General features: G+C 54.4%; 1 protein-coding gene across 1 annotated transcript in view; it reads left to right on the top strand.

The window, feature by feature from the left end:
• The window catches only part of EPHB1 (EPH receptor B1), a 431,842-nt gene that overhangs the window by 140,656 nt on the left and 267,693 nt on the right, over positions 1-23,493 (top strand). The window contains exon 3 of the mRNA XM_051818616.1: positions 4,983-5,664. Within this exon, the coding sequence (XP_051674576.1) occupies positions 4,983-5,664 (682 nt within the window). The remainder of the gene's footprint in view (positions 1-4,982; positions 5,665-23,493) is intronic.

The raw sequence follows: 23,493 nt of genomic DNA, 5'->3' as shown, positions 1-23,493 counted from the left end.
CCCCTAGAATCTCTTTCCACCTCCACCAGTCTGGCCCAACCCACATGGCCTCCTGTGGAACCACTGCAACGACTTCCGTTGTGCCCCCACGCACTCGGGCTGCTCTCCTGGCGTGGCTGCCTCTGTTTGTCCTCTCAAGGACTCATCATATTGAAATCTAGAATTCTCCACCACGCCCGCTTTCCTGCTCGGCCTCGTTCCTGCCACCTCTCGCGCTCTCTGACACTGGCTCGGTGCGTCAGTGGGGCCAGGATGCCTTTTCCCGCCAAGGCCCTCGCCCTTGTGCTGCCCAGTGGTCCAGATGCCCTGGCCCCTCCTGCCTGTGGCAGGCACACGTCTCCTGGCTCAGTTTACCCACCTGCTCCCTTCTCGTCTTGGAGGATCCTCCCCAACACTCTCCTGAGCACCAGGTGCACCCCTTCTCTTTGACTCCCGCAATGTTCCAACCCCTGGGCTGAGCACAGTCCTAGGTCTCTAGTTCTTTTAATCACCCTTTTCTAATTCCGGTTTCTCTCCCTAGATTACAAGGTTCGCATGGAGGTATCCCCAGTGGCTCATAGCATGCCCAGCACAGAGCTGGCGTGTGGTAAATATCTCCACTGATGAATGAGTGAGGTGTAGGCTGATGCCAGGCATCAGAAACAAGTGCCGGCGTGGGTCCCGCCCTGCTGGGAGCGCATCCGCCCCCATCTCATCAGCCTGAGTCGTCTTCTCAAGGCCCCCAGCCCCGTGGCCACTTGCTCAGGAGGGGGCCTCCGCCTGGCCTCCGCTGGCCCACTCTGGACACTGCTTTCTCCCACGCGGGCAGCACCTGCTGTCTGCAGAGGAAGGACAGGGGGAGGGGGATGAATGCGAGGCTCCAGGATGTCCCGGAACAACAGGGAGCTGTTTTCCTTTCTTTTCTGTCTCTTTCACCTCCTTCCCTTCCCCCTAATTTGCTTTGATCGCTCCCTGAGGAGCTGTCAGGGAATCAATTGGGTCTGTAGAATTCGAGGAGTGGAGGTCAGCCAGGATGAGTCCGAATTTTACAGATGGAGACTGAGGCTCCGAGGGGTTAACGTTGGAAACGATTCCCCACGATGATTCCCCATGATGGGTCTCCTCCTACTGATCAGTGTCACTTGCTGAGATAAATGAGTGGAAATCCTCCTGGGGTTTATTTAAAGGCCTGCAGATGGCAGCGGAATCGGGTGCTAAGGTGAACCCACAGGCTGGGCTTCCTGTCCGGCCACCACAGCAGGGCTGCGTTACTCGTGGCTGAAGTGGGGCCGCACACGCACTTCACCTGCGCATCTTCGGCCCAGGGTCCCTGCATTTGTGTGGAGACTCAGTTGGAACAATGGAGCTGCTGTGTTTAGACAACTGCAGAACAGCAGAGGAAGCCACCCCGCCTTCCCTTCCGAAGTCATGTAGGGTCAGCTGGGGACTGTTTTGGCACAGGCGCAGAGAGGGAGGGCATGCTGAATTTCCAATCTGAAACACTGTCAGCGCCGTCTTCTCCCCCAATAGACTTGCTTTCTGATCCCCCAAAAAACCAGGCAAGCAGAACGCAACTTTAACAAATGTGTTGAAATAGAACAAAGCACTGTCTGGAAGATGGAAGAAAAAGTGGTCCCTGTACATCTAGAGAATCAATAAGAAATTAAGAAAGGTGCACGCAGGTGTTGACAGTGGGAATTTATGCTCTCCAGGAGCCATGAAATTGAGCTCTGTCTTCCCTGGGGTCCCTGCACTGGGGTCTGGGAGCAGGGAGGCCCTCTCACCCTACAGTACACAGTACACTGCCCAGGCTATGGGATGCCGGCAGTGTCACCAACACGCCACAGCCTTTGCCGGGTGCGCTGACTCCTGTTCTTACAACAGTGGACCAAGAGATGTGGAAGCACGAAGTGGGGTTCCCGGTTTGGCCTGGGGAGCGTGTGCTGGCAGGTGGCCACCTCCCAGAGCTGCAGTCACTCGGGCACAGCAAATAGAATGGGGTTGGGGTAGAAGGCGCAGTGTGGGAATGCAGTTGGAGGTGGAAACAGAGAGGGGTGTTGGGTAACATGGAAGTCTTGGGTACTGCAGAAGATCAAGCAGAACAGGAGACCACGAGGGACCGTGCATGGTGGTTGGGGATGGAGTGATAGGTAGGATGCTGGGTGCTTTGTGTGAGCAGGGCAGACTTTATCTAGGGCAGGAATCAGGGTGACCCATGTGCCTTTGAACCAGCACAGAGATCCTGCAAGAAGCTGACTTTGGACTTCTGGCTGGGGAGGGGACAGGCACTCTGGGAATGCTGGCCATCCCGAAGGCCCTGGATGGGTTGCAGCTGAGGTGCGTCGGTGGCAGGGGCCCCGGCAGCAGGGGTGTCATGAGGGAGGTCCCTTCCCAAGTCTGCAGGTGCAGGGCCAGCTCTCCACCACCCATTGCTCCCCCGCACCTCTACACTGTACCGTGTTCATAGATGTCCTTTTTTAACATGGAAGGGCAGCCTTGTCCCTATCCTCCTGCCTCCACAGGGCTTTACTCCTTGAAAGAAGCAGTTGCAGTATTTCCCTTGCACTCATTATTGGCTTTTAATTCTATTCCTGAATTGTCGGGTTCATATGTTGAAGCTCAGTACTGTGCATCACAAGCAATGAATGCAGTGTTTAATAATGGCTGCGCTGTGATTACCAGTGCTCACTAGTCAAAAGTCTCATTCTGTTTTCTCTTGTCGCCTTGGGAAGTTTCATTTTTGTGTCCCTTGTTTGTCTTAGGCAGAACATACCTTTAGCTTTCGTTGCTGGGAAAACCCTCAGTGCTGGGGTCGGGGTCCTGAGCTCCCGGGTGTGAGCAGCTGTTTGCTCCGTGCCTGCACTCTCGCCTGCACAGGGGAGCAAGAATGGTCTGGCAACTTTTCTTTCTCTGTTTTCTTTCTTTTTCTTTTCTGAGATTGATTGATTGACTTGAAAGGCAGAGTTACAGAGAGGAGATATATATATATATATATATATATATAGAGAGAGAGAGAGAGAGAGAGAGAGAGAGAGAGAGGAGATCTCCCATCTGCTGGTTCACTCCCCAAATGGCTTCAACAGTGGGGGCTGGGCCAGGCTGAAGCCAGGAGCTCCATCTGGGTCTCCCACATGGGAGGCAGGGGCCCAAGCACGTGGACCATCTTCTGTTGCCTCCCCAGGCACATTAGCAGGGAGCTGCATTGGAAGTGGAGCAGCTGGGACTTGAACCGGAGATCATATGGGATGCCAGCCTTGAAGGCCATGGCTTTACCTGCTGTGCCATGACACCAGCCCTGGCAACTCTTCTTTGACCCCCGCCCCAGAGCCTTGTCCGCACAGACTTTTCCCCTGCCCCTCACCCCCATCACCTATTTTTGTAACATCTTCTACAAGTTCTCCGGTGAATTTCTGTGGCCATTGCAAATATTTCTTCCAGCTCTTCTCTTAGAGTCACGTGACTCGCAGGGAAGTTCCTAAGGAAATTAAAGGTAGCAGCACCGGGTTTTCAAAGTTGCTGGGAGGACTGAGTGACATCGCTGGAAACTGTGTTCTTCCAGGTCCACAGGGCTGCTAAAAATGGGGGCTCTCTCTGTTCCAGTGTGCGTGGGGATTGACTGCCCTGCTCCCTATGTAACGCCCTGCCCCCCAACATTCCCCTCCATCACACCTTTGCTTAAAAGTTGCGCATAGTGGAGCCTAATTTGCTTCAGGAAGGGTCTCTTGTAGCAGCCCACTCACTCACTTTTTTTTAAAAAAGATTTATTTATTTATTTGAAAGTCAGAGTTAGAGAGAGAGGGAGAGAGGAGAGATATTTCATCCTCTAGTTCACTCCCCAGTTGACCACTATGGCTGGAGCTATGCCAATCTGAAGCCAGGAACCCAGAAGCAAATTCCGGGTCTCCCATATGGGTGCAGGGGTCCCAAGGACTTGGGCCATCTTCTACTGCTTCCCCAGGCCATAGCAGAGAGCTGGATTGGAAGTGGAGCATCTGGGACTTGAACCGGCGTCCATATGGGATGCTGGCACTGCAGGTGGTGGCTTGCTACGCCACAGCTCCGGCGCTGCACTCACTCTCTTGCCAGTTTCACAGTCTAGCTCTGTCAAAGAGAGTGAGGTTATCAAACAAAAGTGTGTGAGACTCTAAGTTTGTTGAGAAATTCGGAAAAGCTTTACATTCATATGTTTTCCAGAGATAGATATAAAGAAGCGAGAGGTGGACCCTTGGTCCACAGAGTGAGTGGCTGTAGAGAGTAGAGGCTGGGGCAGTGAGGAAGCAGTCTCTCCATCATCTCTCCATCCTGCTGGCTGCTGCAGATTGTCCCCATGGAGGCCAGGAGCCCCGGTCACAGCATGAGAGCAAGGTGCTAGATTAAGGTGGGGTGGGCCGGCGCCGCGGCTCACTAGGCTAATCCTCCACCTTGCGGCGCCAGCACACCGGGTTCTAGTCCCGGTTGGGGCGCTGGATTCTGTCCCGGTTGCCCCTCTTCCAGGCCAGCTCTCTGCTGTGGCCCAGGAGTGCAGTGGAGGATGGCCCAGGTGCTTGGGCCCTGCACCCCATGGGAGACCAGGAAAAGCACCTGGCTCCTGGCTCCTGCCATTGGATCAGCGCGGTGCGCCGGCCGCAGCGCGCCTGCCGCGGCGGCCATTGGAGGGTGAACAAACAGTAAAGGAAGACCTTTCTCTCTTTCTCTCTCTCTCACTGTCCACTCTGCCTGTCAAAAAAAAAAAAAAAAAAAAAAAAAAAAAAAAAAAAAAGGTGGGGTGGAGAGCCCTCCAGGGGGGAAGTCTGTGGTATCTGGGGATGAGCTGCAGAGACATCACTAAGTCTGCATCTGCCCGTGACACCAGCTTGGGGTTGGAGGCGTTCGTTTCTCGAGCCCAGCAGCCAGACTGCTGAGCGCCCAGGCCCCTCCCCGCCCCGGGAGTCTTGGCTGCCTTGCTTCTTTCTGTCTTCTCACCCTTCTGCTTTGTGTCTTTGTCTGTGGCCGGCTTGGTGCAGTGGGAAGAAGTCAGTGGCTACGATGAGAACCTGAACACCATCCGCACGTACCAGGTGTGCAACGTCTTCGAGCCCAACCAGAACAACTGGCTGCTCACCACGTTCATCGACCGGCGCGGGGCCCACCGCATCTACGCCGAGATGCGCTTCACCGTGAGAGACTGCAGCAGCCTCCCCAACGTCCCCGGCTCCTGCAAGGAGACCTTCAACTTGTACTACTACGAGACCGACTCGGTCATCGCCACCAAGAAGTCGGCCTTCTGGTCCGAAGCCCCCTACCTCAAGGTGGACACCATCGCTGCGGACGAGAGCTTCTCCCAGGTAGACTTCGGGGGAAGGCTGATGAAAGTCAACACAGAAGTCAGGAGCTTCGGGCCGCTCACGCGGAACGGCTTTTACCTCGCCTTCCAGGATTACGGGGCCTGCATGTCTCTCCTTTCGGTCCGGGTCTTCTTCAAAAAGTGCCCCAGCATCGTGCAAAATTTCGCAGTGTTCCCAGAGACCATGACGGGGGCGGAGAGCACATCCCTGGTGATTGCCCGGGGCACGTGCATCCCCAATGCAGAGGAAGTGGACGTGCCCATCAAACTCTACTGCAACGGCGACGGGGAGTGGATGGTGCCCATCGGGCGCTGCACCTGCAAGGCTGGCTATGAGCCGGAGAACAGCGTGGCCTGCAAGGGTAAGCTCCTGGGGGCCTCTTAGGGCCTCGGCCTCCTGCCCACCTTGGGCAGAGCCCAGCCTGCAAGGCGTCCCTTCCTCCAGCTCTGGGACCTCCAGGAACAGAAGGAGCCTAGAGGCTTAGGGGAAAGCCCTGCAGAACTGGCTGTTCTCGGTGCTAGGCCTGCTGATTTTCCCACTGTGTCCAACCAGGCTGTCCTTATTCACGCAGAGAGGAAGAGATGGGAGAATTACAGATAGTGGAAGATAACTGAATAACCACACGGTTATATTTAGTTTGGGGACACAAACATATTCCCTTGCCCTCTCTCTCTCCCTCCCTCTCTCTCTCTCTCTCACACACACACACACACACACACACACACGCTCACACACCCCCTACATCCTACCTCTAGCCCCAAGCTCTGGGACATGGAGAATTTGGGTTGTCATGGACAATTCACTCAAGGGTAATTGAGAAGTGACTGAATTTAGAAAATATTTTAGTTCATTTCAGTCCAGATCCCACAGCATTCAGCTTGCTGCTGAGCCCATGTAGCTCATTAACTCAAAGCCCTCTGCTTGGCTGTCTTTCTCCAGGGGCTCAGTGCCAAGGCCTGGAAGGAGATGAAGCTGTTGGAGGGGGAGAGGGACTGGGTCCTGTCTTGCGTTGTCTTTTGCTTCTGAGTGATGGGAACTTTGCAGGGTGGGGGTGTAGGACATGGTGTGTGCCCCTCGGCTCCCCTGGGCCCTAGAGACCCCAGGTGCACTGTGTGACAATGGATGTGCTGACCTGGCTGTAGGCTCAGCTTGCCGTGGGGGTGGACAGAAGGGCACGGAGGCCTTAGCCCTTGCGTCTTGCCTAAGTCACAGAAGTTGAACATAGGGGAGTCTAGGATTGGGGAAGCGGAGACTGGTTTTCCTTCCTTATTGGATTTTGCTTGTAACCTCCTTTTAGAGGACATTTTCTCCATGGACTCCAGGAATCATCCCCTCGACCCTGACATATCACGGGGGTGGTCCAGGCCCTTGGAGTTGGGGGTCTGTATCATCTCCTCCTCTACCATGAGCCTCCTGCTCTCTGTTGTCTCTGCTGAGTGCCAGACCAGCTGGTTGCCTGTTTAGCCCCCGCCTCGCCATGCTCCCCAAATGCCTGCAGGAGATGTGCCCGCCCGGGACTGTTAATGCCCATGGGCTTTGCAATGCTATGCACTCAGCAAATTGCCTGGGCCGGGCACTCATGCGGCCTCTCTGAGGCCTGCCGAGACACAGAGCTGGGCCTTTGTGTGTTTATTGGATTTCTTGGTTATGGTACTGTGATGGATGGTGTGGAAAGAGGGGAGAGAGCCCCACATTCAGGGATGAATCAATGGAAACAGTTTTGAAACCAGCTGGCCTAGTCCCACAGTGCTCCTCTTTGTCCCTTTGGTTGCAGGGGGAGAGGGGGCAGGTGGGGTCCTCTTTGGTGTTGATCGGGGTCTGAGTGGGGACCAGGGCACCGGGCTGAGTTCTTAAAGGCGCAGGTACAACGGCTGCCAGGCATGCCCGCCACAGCGCAGGGGCGATTTCCCTGGGCTTCAAAGGGCTGCCACGCTGCACTTGCTGGCCGGGGCCCTCTCGTTTTTCTCATTATTTCCTGAGCAAAACGGCAGGAACCGGAGCAGGCATTGATTGGTTCTGATTTAATTGGGACTCTGGGAACAGGCTCTCGTTTCCTTGGGCTAATTGGAACTTTTCTGTGTTGGTGGTTGTGGGGGTGGGGTGGGGTGAGGGTGGGGGGGTCGGTTCTGCTGCTGCTGTCCATGCTGCTTGTCAGTCACCTCCTGCCATCGTCCCGGGAGGGCCCGTGGGGACAACTATGCAAATCCAAGTGGTTTCTTAGCCTTCTCGGAACTCTGCCGAGATCTGTCCTGAGATCTCTGATCTAGAGCTGTTGTGACCCTACCTGCCTAGACTTCACAAACTGCTGATGGCACACTCAGAGGTGGAGGAAACGGACACCCAGGCCCCGTCACTTGGCCAACTCAGGGCTGCCACATGTTGGTGGCATTTCAGAGAGTACAGTTGGGTGGCCTCATGGCTCCTGGGCCTCAGTAACCTAGTGGAGGGGGCTGGGGGCTGCTCTTTCCTCCTGTCTCACAAACAGGTAAGATGCACCCCCGCATGCTTCAGCCTTAACTCTGTGGCCAGACCTTCCTGCCCAGGGCCCCAGGGCCTGGCCGCGGGCATGCGTGGCCGTCTTGGTGGGAGTGGGCAGTGCATGAGGAGGGATTGTGACCAGTCCCCAGGGTGGATCTCCAAGGGAAAGTCCTCCATCCATGTGGGCCACTGTATTGTGCTGCCACAAGTGGGCACAGTGCCCCTTCGCAGTAGTGCTAGGGTGGCCTCCCTGGTGCGAGCAGTCCTCACGAGGCCAGCCACAGGGAGTGTGGTGAATAGCGGGCAGCTATGGGTGAGAAGCAGCGAGCCTCTGACAGCCATTGTCACCCAGCCCAGCCCTGAACACCCAGGCTGCCACGCGTGGCCGGGCTGTGGTTCACGCAGCGTGTGGGTCTACTGCTGTGTCATTTGTGGCTGTTTGGATCTGGGACTTGGCTGATGTCTTCCGTACAGGCGGCAGGAGCCTAGATGCTTCTAGGTACGGCTCTTTGCTGGAAGGAGGGGGCTTCAGGGTGGGCAAGGAGCCCTGTCTTCCTGGCGTTCGCTTTGCCTCTGTGAACCTCTCTCGGTGAAGGCTGTGATGGCCAGGCGCTCGGCAGAGGCACCTGGAAACCAATTAGGCAGGCCAGCAGGGCGAGCGTCATCCTGGCCTAGAGCTGCTCCTGTCGTGGGGAGGGAGGCTGGAGAGAAGAGAGGCCGGGAGGTGGGGCAGGAAGCCGTGGAGAGAACTTGTGCATCAGCAGGTGCAGGGGGCAGCTCACACATTTCTGGAGGGTTCTGTGGCTCGAGGCCTCCTTCCGACTCCTCCTCTCCGCACACACAGACTGGACCCGCCAGGAAGAGTCACACCGCTGCCCCACGGCTCTCAGCAGCTCCTCTGATTCTAAGCTTTCGTCGAAAGAAAATGGCCCAACCACCCCCACTGCCACCACTTTGTCTCCCCTCCCCCGCTTCCCTGCTCAGCTTGATGGCTAAGTCGGCTCTGTGTGTGTGAGCTCAGTGCTGGGCGCGTCCAGGGCGGGCACTGGGCAAGCTCTGTTGGTGCTGCAGAGCTGCAAATACTGCCCGAGCCGAGGGTGGGCCGTGGGCATGAGGAAGGGCCGGGACTGACATTGGCTAGGAGGAATCCAGCCGAGGTGGGTTCTTTGTGTGTCTGTTGGAGACTCAGGGGTGCAGTGTCCCAAGAGGGTGCCTCTGGCGGCTCTGGGCACCAGATCCTGGCTGGAGCAGCGTCTCTGTGTGACTTAGACCTCGGCTACTGCTGAGTGCTCCCTGAGGGCCTGGCTTACCCTCCTGGGATAAGGTCCCCGAAGCTTGCAGGTGCAGCCCCACACGTTTACCTCTTCAGCCATGGTGGGGACTCCGGAAGTGACAATGCTATACCTGATTCTTCCCTGCTCCTGCCCTTGACCCTGCCCTTGGCTGGCCTGGGCCACCACTGCAGACAGCACCACTGACAGACGCTGTCCAGATCCTTTGTGAAGGCTGTGCAGGTGGCCCCTGGGGAGGCTGGGCTGTAGGCATGGTGTGCCACGTGCCGGGGAACCAAAGAAGGTTCTGGCAGGGAGATGGGCACAGGGAGTGGAAGGAGGACTATTGTGGGATGCAGAGAAGAGCAAGCCACCACCCTCTGGCTTACTCAGAACGCCGGGGATGTCACTGCTGGCCACAGGGCTGTGGTCAAACCTGCACGTCTCCTGTTGCCCTGCTCAAGCCTGAAAATCAGGCTGGGGCTGCGGGTGGGAGCCCTTAACTGGGAAGCCACGTGGCTTTGCCGGAGGGCTCTGAAGTCAGCCACAGCCGTAACCACTGTGGATGCTGGCAGAGGCTTCCAGCTAAACCTGCAGAAGGACCGTCCTCAGAGCACCTACCTCCCTGTCTGGAGTCTGCCAGGCTGCCCACCTGTGTCAAAGCCCATGCGCTAGGGCTGAGGGCTCCGCTGCCCGGCCTTGGACGCGTCCGCGCATCTCCCATGAGGTCTTCTTCACATGTCTCTCCCCTCTCCAAGTGGGGACTTTTTTCCTTGGTAATTTCCTACCTGCATATAAATTCCTTCATGCCTGGAAACCCAAGGGACATTCTGAACCTTTCAACAGTTTCGGTGCCTTTGTCAACTCGAGCAGCTGAGATGAGCCACTTTATGAGCCTGGGGGGAGTTGAGCCGAAAAAAAAAATCCGCAGGATTCTAAGGTGGAGAAAAATGTGTCTAATCTAGCTGCTCTTGGAAAAAGGACCATTCCAGGGCCTGTTTCCATCTCCCCAAGGATCGCCGGTCCCAGCTCTGGGCCTGCACCTGCCGCCTCCTCCCAAGCGCTGAGAGAGAAGACGGGCTGCTCAAGGGAGCATGCTTGAGCATGCTTGTGGATGTGTGCATGTATGTGTGTGCAAGTGTGTGCGTGTGCATGTGAGCATGTATGTGCATGTGTGTGCACATGTGTGCATGTGCGTGTGTGCATGTGTGTGTGTGCGTGTGTGTTTTAGGCCACTGTGCTGGCAGCCACATTCAGCAGCACCGAGAAGCCCTGCTGTCCTCCGTGGCCATCAGCAGCTGGCTGGTGAGTGGGAGGAAAGCCTCAGCCCAGATGGCTTCCCCTGAAGCCCCAGGGAGACCAGCTCGGTGGAGGTCCCAGGGAGGCCGGGGTCATTAACACTGCAGCCCTGTAAGATGAGCTTCATAATAGGATTTCCCAACAGGCTACTTCATCTGGAAACCTCTCGGGCCTCCTCTGCTTCCTGCGGTGGCCCTGCCCAGCGCCCTCCGGAGAGGAATCAGATGTAATTGGCTGGGTGTAATGGGCTGTGACGCCGGCATGAGCAACAAGAGGCTGAGCTGGAAGGACGCCCGGTGCAGCCCAACGCCGGCACCATGCTCTGCAGGTGGCAAGGGGCAGCCAGGGGAGCTCTGGGGTCCGAATCCATCTGTGCTTTGTGCAGCCTCTGATAGATGAAGGTAGAAGCACTCACGTTCCATTGCCGTTGACTCTCCTGGGTCAGCGCTAGGGAGTCTGAGGATGGCTGGGCAACGTTGCAGGCGTACGAGCTGCCCAAGGCGGAAGCCCACAGTTTGCCTTGAAAGTCACCCGTAACTTGGTACATCTGTGTTGTTAGGAGTGAGGACTCGGGGCTGGCACTGTGATAAAGTGGGTTAAAACCCTGGCCTGCAGTGCCAGCATCCCATATAAGCACTGGCATCCCATATGAGCACCGGTTTGAGTCCTGGCTGCTCCACTTCCCCTCCAGCTCCCTGCCAATGTGCCTGGGAAAGCAGCAGAAGATGGCCCAGGTCCTTGGGCCCCTGCACCCACGTGGGAGACCTGGAATAAGCTTCTGGCTCCTGGCTTAGGATGTGCTCAGCTCTGGCCATTGTGGCTACTTGGGGAGTGAACCAGTGGATGGAAGACCTCTCTCTCTCTCTCTCTCTCTCTACCCCTTTCTGTAACTCTGTCTTTCAAATAAATAAAATAAATCTTAAAAAAAAGAAGAGCAATGACTGAGGCCATGTGGGTAGGGGAAGCGCTGCTGGCCAGGCATATAGAAATGGCCCCGATGTCACTGTGTACTTGGCCATCACCCATGGGAGAAGACCTCTGGGTGTGAAACTCCCAAGTGAATGGAGGGAGAAGGTCCCCGCACACCCCTGGTTGTTCCCATTGACTCATTGAGAGGGCATTTCTGGGCAGTAGTCTAGAAAGCCACGGCTAGTTGATGTCAGAGGCAGAATTCGAACTCGGGCATGAGGAGGCCACCGTTGCCCTCTGCTTCCAAGGCTGAGCTCTGTGGAAATGAACCAGCCTTGCAAGCACGGCAGGTGTTTTCCAGCACCTCAGCTCCCTCCCACCAGTACTCTCTGTGACTCAACGCTGCTCCCCGTTGTTCCTGCGGTCCTGGCGGCTCCCTGCAGCTGTGCTCTGGGGGTCCTTGATTCTGCACTGAGGATCAGCCCGGGGCTCCACGTTGGCGGGTTGTCCTCCTGGGGAGTAGCAGCATCCCCTTGGAGAGCCCCAGCATGCGAACCTGCTCGTGAGCCGTCTAGATACTGCTCAGCGTTGGGAGGGCCGGCCCAGCCTTGCGGAGCACAAGGCTTTGTGCTTACAGAACAGGGCAGAGGGCAGGGGGCGAGGCCTGGCTGCGGCTCTCTGGTCGGCGTCCAGGACTCCAGCCCAGGCCCTCAAAGGCTGGCCTGCAGCTCAGTCATGCCTGTGATCAGACTTCTCTGTCTTAGTCTGTTTGTGCCGTGGTCTCAGAACACCACAGCCTGAGTATTCTAGAAAGAGCAGAAATTAATTTCTCAGTTCTCAAGTTGCCAAGTCCAAGGTCAAGGCTCCTGCATGTTTAAAGCAAGCTGGAGGTTCAGCCTACAGGAATCACCCCTCTCTCTTGCTCTCTCATATTTATTTATTTTTTTTGAAAGGCAGAGTTACAGAGACAGAGGGAGATAGAGAGAGATATCTCCCATCTGTTGGTTCACTTCCCAAATGGCTGCAATAGTCAGGACTGGCACTCACACGGGACCTGGTGTCACAGGTAGCAGCTGCAGGTGGAGAGGGATGCATCTCAAACACTGGGGAGCACCTTATGTGACCTGCAGGGCATTGGCGGGGGCATTGAGAGGAGGGAGCTTGCTCTGCCTTTAGCTGTCCTGTCTACACTCTCCTCGCAGGCTAGGCTAAGGGCTTGGGTACCACTCATCTGACGAGGCAGTGGAGCCCCTCCTCCCCGCTTTATTTCAAGGACCAGTTAACAATGCGGGGAGGTCCTGCAGAGCGCCTTGGGGTTGGTGGAAATTCGAGGACAGCAGGGGCCAACTGTAGCCCTAACAAGGCTGTTCACTGAGGGTAAGACCTAGTCCATTGGGAGTGATGGATGAGGGAATGAGCCTTTTGGTTTCTGGCTTTGTCCCTGGCCTCTTTGGGGTAGCCCACTGATTCTGGGGGGCTCTGCAGCAGATGCAGTAGTGGTCAGGATTGGCCGGACTTGGGCTTAGGCTGTGACCTCTGGGGATGTGCTCTGGTCATCTCCTTGAAGGTCCTGGCATTTCTGGCCTTCCCAGTCCTCCCTCCAGTCGGAGTCTACTCCTGAGGTCATGTGAGTGGAGTGGTCGCTGTGTCCACTGTATTCATCTCTTTGGTGATACTATAGGAAAATACCTGAGTCAGGCTGCATACGAAAGAAAGAGGTTTAACAGTTTTGGAGGATCAAGGGTGTGATACCAGCATTGCCGGAGCTCTGGGGAGGGCCCTCTTGCCTGTGCCACATCATGGGAGGTGGCAGGAGATACCACAGGAAGCCAGAGAGCCCGGGGTCCGTTATCCCTCATGGGACCTGCCATGGATGCCGTCTTTTGAAGGCCCACCACCTCTCTCCCCCACACTGAGGACCATGACTCTGACACAGGAATGTTTACAGGGCAGACAGCACCGCACCGTAGCAGGCACCAGGTGGGCATCTTTGCACCTCCGTTCTCACATTCAGCTACTTGCTGCCGACGAACTTGTGCATTCTTGGCTGTTAGAATGTGTGCTTGCAGTGTGCAGAGGATGTCTGAGCCACACGTGGCTCTGTGGCTCCGGAGAATGTCTCAGAACCTGACCCCTCCCACTTAGATAAAGTCTCCAAAGACAGCCGCACAGCCCGCCAGGTGACTGAATTTGCTCTGGCCCGGGAGTTTGCAGCCTGCTCTGTGACAACTCCAGCGCTGGGACGTTCATCCTCCCCAAGGCAGCCTGGTTCATCTCTGAGCCTTTTTTCCCCAGGGTGGAACTTCTGTGCACAGCGCTCCTCCTACAATTAACCCTTTTTTGGTTAACTGTTCTTAAATCGTTTTGATCAGGTAGTGCACCTGAAAGGTGACTGTGCTGCACTCTGGTCCTCACCTGCGGCTCTCCCTGTAGGAGGTTCTGACGTTCTCTGGGAGGGAGGCTCTATGCGTTTGCACACTCACACTGCGAATGCGTCGTTTTCCCACCTGCACAGTCAATCCACGGTGGGTTTTGCCCTGTTTCTCAATCTCTTTTTTCACTGAACAGTGAAGGTCAAGGACAGTTTGGTTGATTACATGCAGTCCGCCTCGGTCTTTGCAGTGACTGTTGTTACTAAGCTGCATGGGTACACTTTATTTATTATATGCATTTGGCTTGTTTCCCGTCTCCTGCCATTTTTGAACAATGCTGCCAAATATGTTTGTGCATTCATATTTGCATTTACCTGTGCGTGTATCTGTGAGAGAAATTCATTAATTAACGTATTCAATAAGTATGTATTAGGTTTATTTATTTATTGATGATTTATTTTTATTTTATTTGAAAGGCAGAATTACAGGGAGAGGAGGAGACACACACACAGGGACAGAGAGAGGGAGAGAGAGAGAGAGAGAGAGAGAGAGAGAGGAGATAGGTCTTCCATCCGCTGGTTCACTCCCCGAATGGCTGCAACAGCTAGGGCTGGGACAAGCTGAAGCCAAGAGCCCAGAACTTATTCCAGGTCTCCCACTTGGGTGAAAGTACTTGGACCATTTTCTGCTGCTCTCCCAGGTGCATTAGCAAGGAACTGGATCAGAAGTGGAGCAGCTGGGTCTCAAGCCAACACCGCGGGCAGTGGCTTAACCAGTTACACCACAGCGCGGGCACCATAGTGAATATTCATTGTGGTGTTTCCGTGTGTGTACTTTTCCAAGAGCTAAGAATGCAGCGAGTTCTGGGAAGTACAAGTGCTGATCAGAGTGCATATACTTGTCATTTTGATACATAGTCCCAAATTGTCTTCCCCAAAAAGGCATTTTCCACTGATGTTTTGCTCCTGCCAGCAGCGTCTGAGAGAGTTCCTGTGGCTGCTCCTGTGCCAGCATGATAACATGTCAATCATTTTTATCTGCTCATCTGACAGGTGAGATGTGGTGTCCCAGCCTGGTTTCTGTTTGCATCCGTCTTGCTGGGAAGCTGTCAGACCCTGCCAAGCTCCAGGAATCGCCCTGTCCAGGGGCCGAGACTCCAGCTTTGTTAGGGGTGCAGCACAAACTTGGTGGCTTTGTCGCTGGAGCCCTTTTGCAGGCCCCAGCCCCCGCCCCTGCCTTGCACCAGCCAGGGTGTTCTGCAGACAGGTGCTCCAGTGAAACGTGTGCCAGTGACCCAGGACAAGTGCAGGTGCCAGATGTGGGAGGACCACACCTGGGTCCTCCAGGCCCCGTCTCTGGACAGCTAAGCCCACCTGGTTGGCTGGGAAACACATTTGCCCTTCCCATACTTCCCCTCCCACCCCGGGGGCCGGCTGTGGGCCTCACTGCCCTGCCTGGTGTGTCTCTCGGCTCTCAGCCTCTGCCCCAGCCCTTCCTTTCCCTCTCCCGGCTTGCCTCGGGGACCTCTATCCTCAGCTCACCCTGGTGACCCCTTTGTCGCCTCCTGCCACTTCATGCCTGCAGCACCAGTCCACCCACACCACACCTGTCACCCTTCCCCAGGTCGCTCCCTCCCTGGCCAGGTGTCTAGCCTCGGGCTGGTGCACACAGCTCGCCACTCTGTAGAAGCAGGTGTTTCACTTTGGCTTTTGTCCCCAGCTCCAGACAGCTCCTTCTTCTCCCTGCTTACAGGCCCCCTTCTCTTACTTGCCTCACCCTCCCTCTGCTCTCCCTGTCCCTCCCCCCGCCCCTCCCTCAGGTCGATATAGTCACTTAAATAGTGAGTCAGTATAGGGCACAATAATGAATTAAAAGCCTGGCATGTAGACATGGCAGAAAGCAGTAAGGAGAAGATGCAAAGGGCTAGTGCGAGAAGAATGCTGGCTCGCTGTGTGTCCCTGGGCCCGGAATGCAGCTTATCCATGCTTCACCACTGCCCGTGCTGCCTGCCCGGGTCCTGCTGATGGTTGCCGTTTAGGTACAGAGCTCACCTTACCAGATGGGCTTCTGTGGTGTGTTGAATGCTAATTCCTCATAGCCATCATTTGTATTTATTCATTTATTTTATTTGAAAGGCAGAGAGAGAGAGAGAGAGAGAGATTTTTCCATTTTCTTGTTTACTCTCCAAATGCCTGCAACAGCTGAGGCTGGGCCACACTGAAGCCAGGAGCCTGGAACACAATCTGGATTCCCACGTGGGTGGCAGAGACCCCAGCACCCGAGCCGTCACCTGCTGCCTCCCAGGGTGTGCAAGAGCAGGAAGCTGGGTTGGAAGCAGAGCGGGGACTTGAACCTGGGGACTCCGACACGGGATGCAGGAGTCCCGAGTGGTGTCTTATCCGCTACACCGAATGCCCCATTTATGACCCACTCACTCTGTACCTGGTGCTCGGCCACATTCCCTCTCTGTGTTACCTGTTAAATCCTCACAGCACCCGTGACATACACGTGCCTTGCATCCTCGCTTTCCAGAGGAAGCTGCTGAGACACAGGAGACTAAGGAACTTCCCCAAGGTCACGGAGACTCTGCTGGGAACCCCTGTTCTCCACGCCCCCCCAGGGTTCCCTTCTGGGCAGATTTGTGGTCTGTGATGGGGCCTGGCTTCAGAGTCCCATCTGGACTGAGATGTAAGCCTTTGCTTAGGTGCTCAGGGATGGCATCAGCATCCGGGACTTCACGGGTTGTGTTGATGGCTAACAGGCTGCGGGTGAGCAGGAGGTCTGTGGATGAACCTGTGCACCCTCCCAGCACCTGCCACCTGTCATCACGTGCAGCTCCTGCACTCGTGCCCCCGCTCTGAGCTCCAGGACTGATGCATCCCTGCTGCCTGCTCTGTGCCATCTGTCACCTGTAAACCAAACCAAACCGGAAGGAGGCGGATTGCTGGGGACGGGGGATGGCGTGGCGTGGGGCGTGAATGAGGAGACATCCCAGCCGCGGTGGGGAGGGGGAGCATGGGAGAAGCCAGGCGGCCACCGAGCCCGAGGCACACGCTTGTGGAGGTGAGGATGGCAGACCCAGATGGCGGCAGGACCAGGATGACAGAGGCCTCACTTGTGTGTTGTCCAATAGAGTGACACGTTGTGCACAAACAAACAGAAGAGCCCCAAGCCGTGCGTTAGGAAGCTCTTTCCCTAGGAGTTGGTGACAGTGCCTCCGTTTGACAGAGGACATAAGGTCAGTGCGACGTGTGCATTTCAAGTGGAAAATGACAATCTGCTCGTTGCAGAAGATGGAGAGGGCTTCTCATTGAAACTGTATGGAACATGCAAGAACTCTGCCAAATCGTGAACTTGGCAAAAGCTCGCCTGTTGTGGGAATTGGGCGATCGCAGGGCTTCCATTTGCTTTCCATTTGTGTCTGTCACACACAGCCCCGCATCCGTCTCAGCGTGCAGGCGCCTGTGACGTGGGCTTTTCTTGTTCTCGCTCCCTCTCTTTGTCTTCCCCTCTGAATCTTGGGGCACCCTGGTTTCCCCCTTCTTTTCCTCCTATGCTCTTGTGTGTCTTCTCTCTGGACTCGAGTTGAAAGGAGAAAGAAGAGAAAGGCGTTTCATTGGTAGAATTTTAATAAGTGGATGGCTATTTCCATTCATGATTTTTTTCCCTCTAGGAAGCCGTCTAGAGGCAAATGGCAGTGAAAAATGAATTATTTCCTGTGGTAAAACACAGGAAATCAGTGTTTGTCATTGAAATCCATTGTAAATATTATGAGTGATATTGTCATCAAGATTGTTAATATGTAACCACGCGTTCTGATCATAAGATCATTCATTAAAAAGTACAGTAGCTTGTGCTCTCCAAGTGTCTTTGTCGGAACTCCGCTTCTCCCTCTCATTTATTTTTCTGGAGCCCTCTCCTTCCTGCATTGCCTTCCACCCCATTCTTAATGACCCTGGGCTTACAAAAATTTTCTTCATGCTCCCTTTTCTTCTAGCATATTTTCTTTCTTTTTATTTAATTGAAAGGCAGAGAGACTGAGCGAGATCTCCCGTCTTCTAGTTCACTCCCCAAAATGCCCACACTAGCCAAGGCTGGGCCAGGCTGAAGCCAGGAGCTGGGAGCTCCATCCAGGTCTCCCATGTGGGTGGCAGGACCCCAGCCACTTGAGGCATCAGCTGCTGCCTCCTGGGGGTGTGCATTAGGAAATTGGAATTGGGAGTAGAACTGGGAGCGGAACCCAGGCCTTCCAGGATGGGAGCCAGGCATCTTAACCGGCCAGCCGCTTTACTGTAACAGCTTTTACATCTTTCACTCCAGCTGCAAGTTGAGAACCTGCAACCCAAGCTGTTCGTTGTTGACCTTCGCGTTCCCAGTCAGGGGCACTGATTCACGGCTTCAGGTCTGCAGAGCCCCCTGCCCTTAGGGGTATCTGCCCACTCATGTTAGAACCCCTGCTAGGGGCACAGTGATCCAGGAGAGTGCTTTGTCTCTGGGCGTTGGTCTCTCCACTCACCCTCTCCCTGACCCTCGTCGTGGCGTGCTGGCTCCCGCTTCGTGTGTACCTGTAGAGCCCGAGTGTGAGTTCAGGCAGTGCGGCAGCCCCTGCCTCTTCCCCAGGGCTTTCTGCAGCTTTTGGGGGCTACCAATTTGCAGAGAGCTGACAGCACCCGTGCACAAGCCGTGGACGCTGGCTGGAGTGCACACGCGTGCGCGCGCGCATATACACACACACACAGTTCTTCTTGATCCAGGCAGGGTGGTGTCAGGGGGCCCATCCCTGGACACCCCACAGATTGGTGGCCTCTGCTCCCCCGGGGACCAGCTCTCTTGGGACCGTTGGTTCATGGTCGGCCTCCTTCCCTGCCCGCCGCTGCTCGCTGGCCACAAAGGGCTCTGTCGACAGACATCCTGTGCTGTTTGCCAACACGGCCGGCCGGGCGCACACAGAGGGGCGAGGGAGAGGCCATCTGCTCTCTCCTTTCACACAGACCTTTGCTTTCTCCCTTTCGCTCCTTGCCTCACTCTGTCTTTGAACATGCATACAGAAATGAAAAAAAAAAGCAGTTGCTAATTAGAGCCCGAGAATGCCAGTGAGCCTGGAGGAGGGGCGCAGCCCCGGGGCCAGCGCCCCTGTGCGAGTCAGCCAGGGAGAAAGGGACGAGGGGCCCCTGGAAGGGCCGGGGAGGCAGTAAGCAACAAAGCCCCCTGCCTCCCCACTTCTTCAGAATGGCAGCCAGGGCCTTTGTCTTCACTGCCCATCTCAAACGCAGAGGAAACCAGAAATGACAGAGTTTCTTGTGCATCCCAGGGCGGCCTCCACCTACCCTGGCTCTTCTGGTCTTTGTGCACGCCCTCAATGGCCCAAATACAATGGGCCCTGTCTGGGGGACAGCTAAGTGTATCCTTTTCCTGACGATCTTTGTCCTGGCTGACAGAGGGGGCCCCTCTTCCCAGGCAAGCCCCGGCTTCCCCACGCACACGAGCCTCCCCCTGCAGGAGCAGTTGAGGGACCAGCGAGTCCGGCTTGGAAAACACGGCCTGACACACCAAAACTTTCTTTCAGGGTTTTTTGTTTTCCATTCGATGCTGCTGGTTCTTTTCCCACATGTGCCCCTTGCCATCACCCTGGCAGGGAGCAGCCGTGATGTGTGGAGCCCAAGGGCTCACTGCCTATGTGTGGCTGGGGACATTAGGACAGGGCCCTGCACTGACCTTATCCTTGCTCACAGAAGGTTCTGGAAGCACCCACATTGCCAGGCTAACTCTGAGGGTCATCTTTTTGGAGGAGGGGCTGTGCCTCTGGGAGGGTTGGCTTTCCCAGAGATGCATTTTTTTCCTGGTATAAGGTAAAGGTAAACAGCTGATATACAAAGCTGTCTTTAAAAAAAAGCTTTTTTAAAAAAATTATTTGAAAGTCACAGTAGCAGAGAGAGAGAGAGAGAGAGTTCTTCTCTCTGCCGGTTCACTCCCCAAATGCCCAAAATGGCAGGGGCTGGCCCAGGTGAAAGCCAGGAGCCAGGAACTCCATCTGGGGCTTCCACATGGGCGGCAGGGATCCAAACCCTTGGGCCGTCTTCTGCTGCTCTCCCAGCTGCATTAACAGGGAGCTGGATGGGAAGCAGAGCAGAGGAGCTCAAGCCGGTCCCCGGTGGGTTTTGCTGGCATCACAGATGGCAGCTTAACCTGCTGCACCGCACTCTGGCCCTTATATAGATTTTGATGTTAGGTGCTCTGCACATTGAAAAAACGAGGGGAGTTTCTGATTTCGTCTGAGTGTGAACAATTGAAGACAAGGACTGTAGAAGCTACATCCTATTAGACATCAGTACCAACAACTTGTCAGGGAGGGAGAAAGGTCAAGGAACAGGACCCACAGGAGAGCATTACGATGAGTTCCTAACCTCCAATTGCTGCTGTTTAAGGCCATGAGTAGCCATGAGAAGAGAGGTCGGCTCAGCTGGGAGCTCCTGCTGATCCTGATGTGAGGTCTGGCAATGAACCTTCCAGGAGTGCACACCTAGGGGACCTGTCACTAGCAGGTGCACCTCCTGGAACCTCACTGTAATCTGTCTTAGCCCTGCTCAAAGACTTTTCTAGAAATCAGGGACATAAGCCCATGTACTGTGCATCCAGACAGGAGGAGAAACACTGTTGTGGAAAGAGCGGTGGGTGTGTGGCTGTGGCAGGAAGGTGTGGGCTCTTCAGTCCTGGCTCCGTGTTTATCCACCGAGTGACTGCTCCAGGTCCCAGGATGGCTCTGTGTTAAATGGTGAGGGAGCCACATGGAGCTCGTGTTAGCTGGGAAGCTGGTGGGAACTTGCATGCAGAGCTCAGTGAAGAGGTTGGCTCATTGCAATGTCCAGACTGAATGTTGAGATTATTGTGTGTGTTTTTTTTTTTTTTTTTTGACAGGCAGAGTTAGACAGTGAGAGAGAGAGAGAGAGACAGAGAGAAAGGTCTTCCTTCCGTTGGTTCACTCCCCAAATGGCTGCCATGGCTGGCGCTGCGCCGATCCGAAGCCAGGAGCCAAGTGCTTCTTCCTGGTCTCCCATGTGGGTGCAGGGGCCCAAGCACTCAGGCCATCCTCCACTGCCCTCCCGTGCCACAGCAGAGAGCTGGACTGGAAGAGGAGCAACTGGGACAGAACCTGGCATCCCGACTGGGGCTAGAACCTGGGGTGTCGGCGCCGCAGGCGGAGGATTATCCTAGTGAGCCGCGGCACCAGCCTGAATGTTGATATTATTAATAGTTTCATTATTAACCAAGCCAGCAGCTGATTTTTTTTTAATTTACGGCTTACGTATTTATTTTGAAAGTCAAAGTTACAGAGAGAGAGAGTGAGAGAGAGAGCTTCCATCTGCTGATTCACTCCCCAGGTGGTTGCAATGACCAGCACTGGGCCAGGCTGAAGCCAGAAGCCAGGAGCCAGGAGCTTCTTCCGGGTCTCCCACATGGGTGCAGGGGCCCAAGCACTTGGGCCACCTTCTGCTGCTTTCCCAAGTGCATTAGCAGGGAGCTGGAGCAGCCGGGGTGGTGTCCCAGGTGGCAGTGTTTCCCTCTCTGCCACAGTGCCGACAGGAGCTATATGTGGTGCTAGTTCTGTTAAAACATATGGGAGTTGTAGAAAGAATTTGGCCTGTATAAGGTGATCAAGGTCATGGGTTCCTAACATGTTTTGAAGTGTGGGGTCTCTGAAGACCGTGAAACTACCCTTCTAGTCCGGGAGTTTGTCGTGGGTATAGCTTAGTCCAGTTGGCCGCTGAAAGATTGGATTCCTGGTTTTAAATTGAGCATTACATGTGTGGGACTGCAACTTTGATTTACTTGAAGTGTGACTTCTTCTGATGGACAGTTCTGTGAACTTCAACCCTTGCGCAGGTTTGTGTGGCCACCGCCACTGTCAGATGCAGAAGAGTTGCCTTCTGCTCCTGCCCTTGCAGCCACACCCACCCTGGCCCCGCCCCCTGCTTGAAAACATTGATTTGCTTGTCATCCCTAGTGTATTCTCTTCGCAAGTGACATGATGCGATGGTACTTGGGAGAGTTTATGGAAGACAGAGTGGAGAGATACATATTTTCTGGTGCAGAAAAATCTAGGTCCATGCATAAATGCACACATCCTCCAGGTACATTTTGAAAGTCTCTGTCAACTTTTTAAACCCCCCTTGTCAGCTTCTTACACTCAGCATGATGGCTGTGAGGTCCGTGTCGGTTGTTGCCTGTGTCCGTCGTTTGTTCCTTTTGATTCAAGTAGTATTCCACCGTATGCCCAGTCTGCATAGCCCTTCACTTACTGTTCCCAGTTGTTGGTGATTATAATGCCATCAGCATTTGTGTATAGGGGTGTGTGTGTGTGTGTGTGTGTGTGTGTGTGTGAGGACTTACTGGAATATATGGAAATTATAGATTGAACTGCCAGGCTGCTTTTCAGAGTGGCTGTACCGTGTCGCACCACCATCAGCAATGTTCGAGCGCTTCAGTGGGTCTGCGTTTTTATCAGTGCTTGGTATCATCAGTGTTTCTCCTCTTACCCTGTCTACTGGGCGCATTATGGTGGCTTCAGTGTGCTTTTTATTTTTCATGAGTAACCGTGTTGAATATCTTTCACGTACTTCTTTGCCTTCTGTTTTCTTCTTTGGTGAAGTATCTGTTCAAGACTTTGGCCCAGATTTTAATGAGCGTTGTTTTTTTCTTGCTCTTGAGTTTTGAGAATTCTTTACATATTTTGGATATAGGTCCCTTTGTTGAATATGTGACTTGCAAATATTTTGTTCCGTCTGTAGATTCTCTCTTTATTCTCTTAGTAATGCCCTGTATCTAGCAAACACTTTTAATTTTGGTAAACTCCAGTGAATTCATTTATTTCCAGTGCACTCTATTTTTTCAGTTGATCCTGGATATGTCCCGTAATTTTTTGCCTAACCTTTGCACAGGTTTTCTATTCTTTTTCCGTCATAAGGTTTATGTTGAGGTTCATTTTATTACTATTTTGCCCATGATGTCCACCTGTTCCAACATCAGGGTGCTGTGGGGGTCTCCCTCACTCCCCACCCCCAAACCTTTACTTGAATATGACCTGCTCAGCGACCCTGCCCTGACCACCTGACTCCCAGTGTGAGCCCTCCCCAGTCACCAACGCCCTTTACCCTCTTTCTGCACAGCTCTTCTCATCTCTATCCCGTGTACACTTACTCATTGTGATGTGAGTTATCTCTCTGTCCTCACCAGAATGTAGATTACATGGTGCAGGTGTGTGCATGTGTGTGGTGTGTGCATGTGTGTGTGGTATGTGTGCATGTGTATGGTGTGTGCCTGTGTGTGGTATTGTGCATGTGTGCATACGTGGTGTGTGTGTACTGTGTGCATGTGTGTCTGGTGTGTATGTGGTATGTGTGGTGTGTGCATGTGTGAGTCTGTGGTATGTGTGCCTGTGTATGGTGTGTGCCTATGTGAGTGGTATTGTGCATGTGTATGGTGTGTGCCTGTGTGTGGTATTGTGCATGTGTGTGTAGTATGTGTGCATATATGGTGTGTGTGTGTACTGTGTGCATGTGTGTCTGGTGTGTATGTGGTATGTGTGGTGTGTGCATGTGTGAGTCTGTGGTATGTGTGCCTGTGTATGGTGTGTGCCTATGTGAGTGGTATTGTGCATGTGTGTGTGGTATGTGTGCATATGTGGTGTGTGCACATGTGTCTGTGGTGTGTGTGGTATGTGTGTGATGTGTGCATGTGTGACATGCGTGCATGTGTGTGGTGTGTGCACATGTGTGGTCTGCATGTGTGTGCATGTGGTGCATATGTGTGTGGTGTATGTGGTATGCACATTGTTGGCATGTGTGTGTCTGTGGTATGTGCACA

This window comes from Oryctolagus cuniculus, chromosome 4 (assembly GCF_964237555.1).
Source record: "Oryctolagus cuniculus chromosome 4, mOryCun1.1, whole genome shotgun sequence".
NCBI classification, from domain to species: Eukaryota; Metazoa; Chordata; class Mammalia; order Lagomorpha; family Leporidae; genus Oryctolagus; species Oryctolagus cuniculus.
The sequence above is the reverse complement of the archived record's forward strand: the minus strand, read 5'-3'. Positions and strand labels throughout refer to the sequence as shown.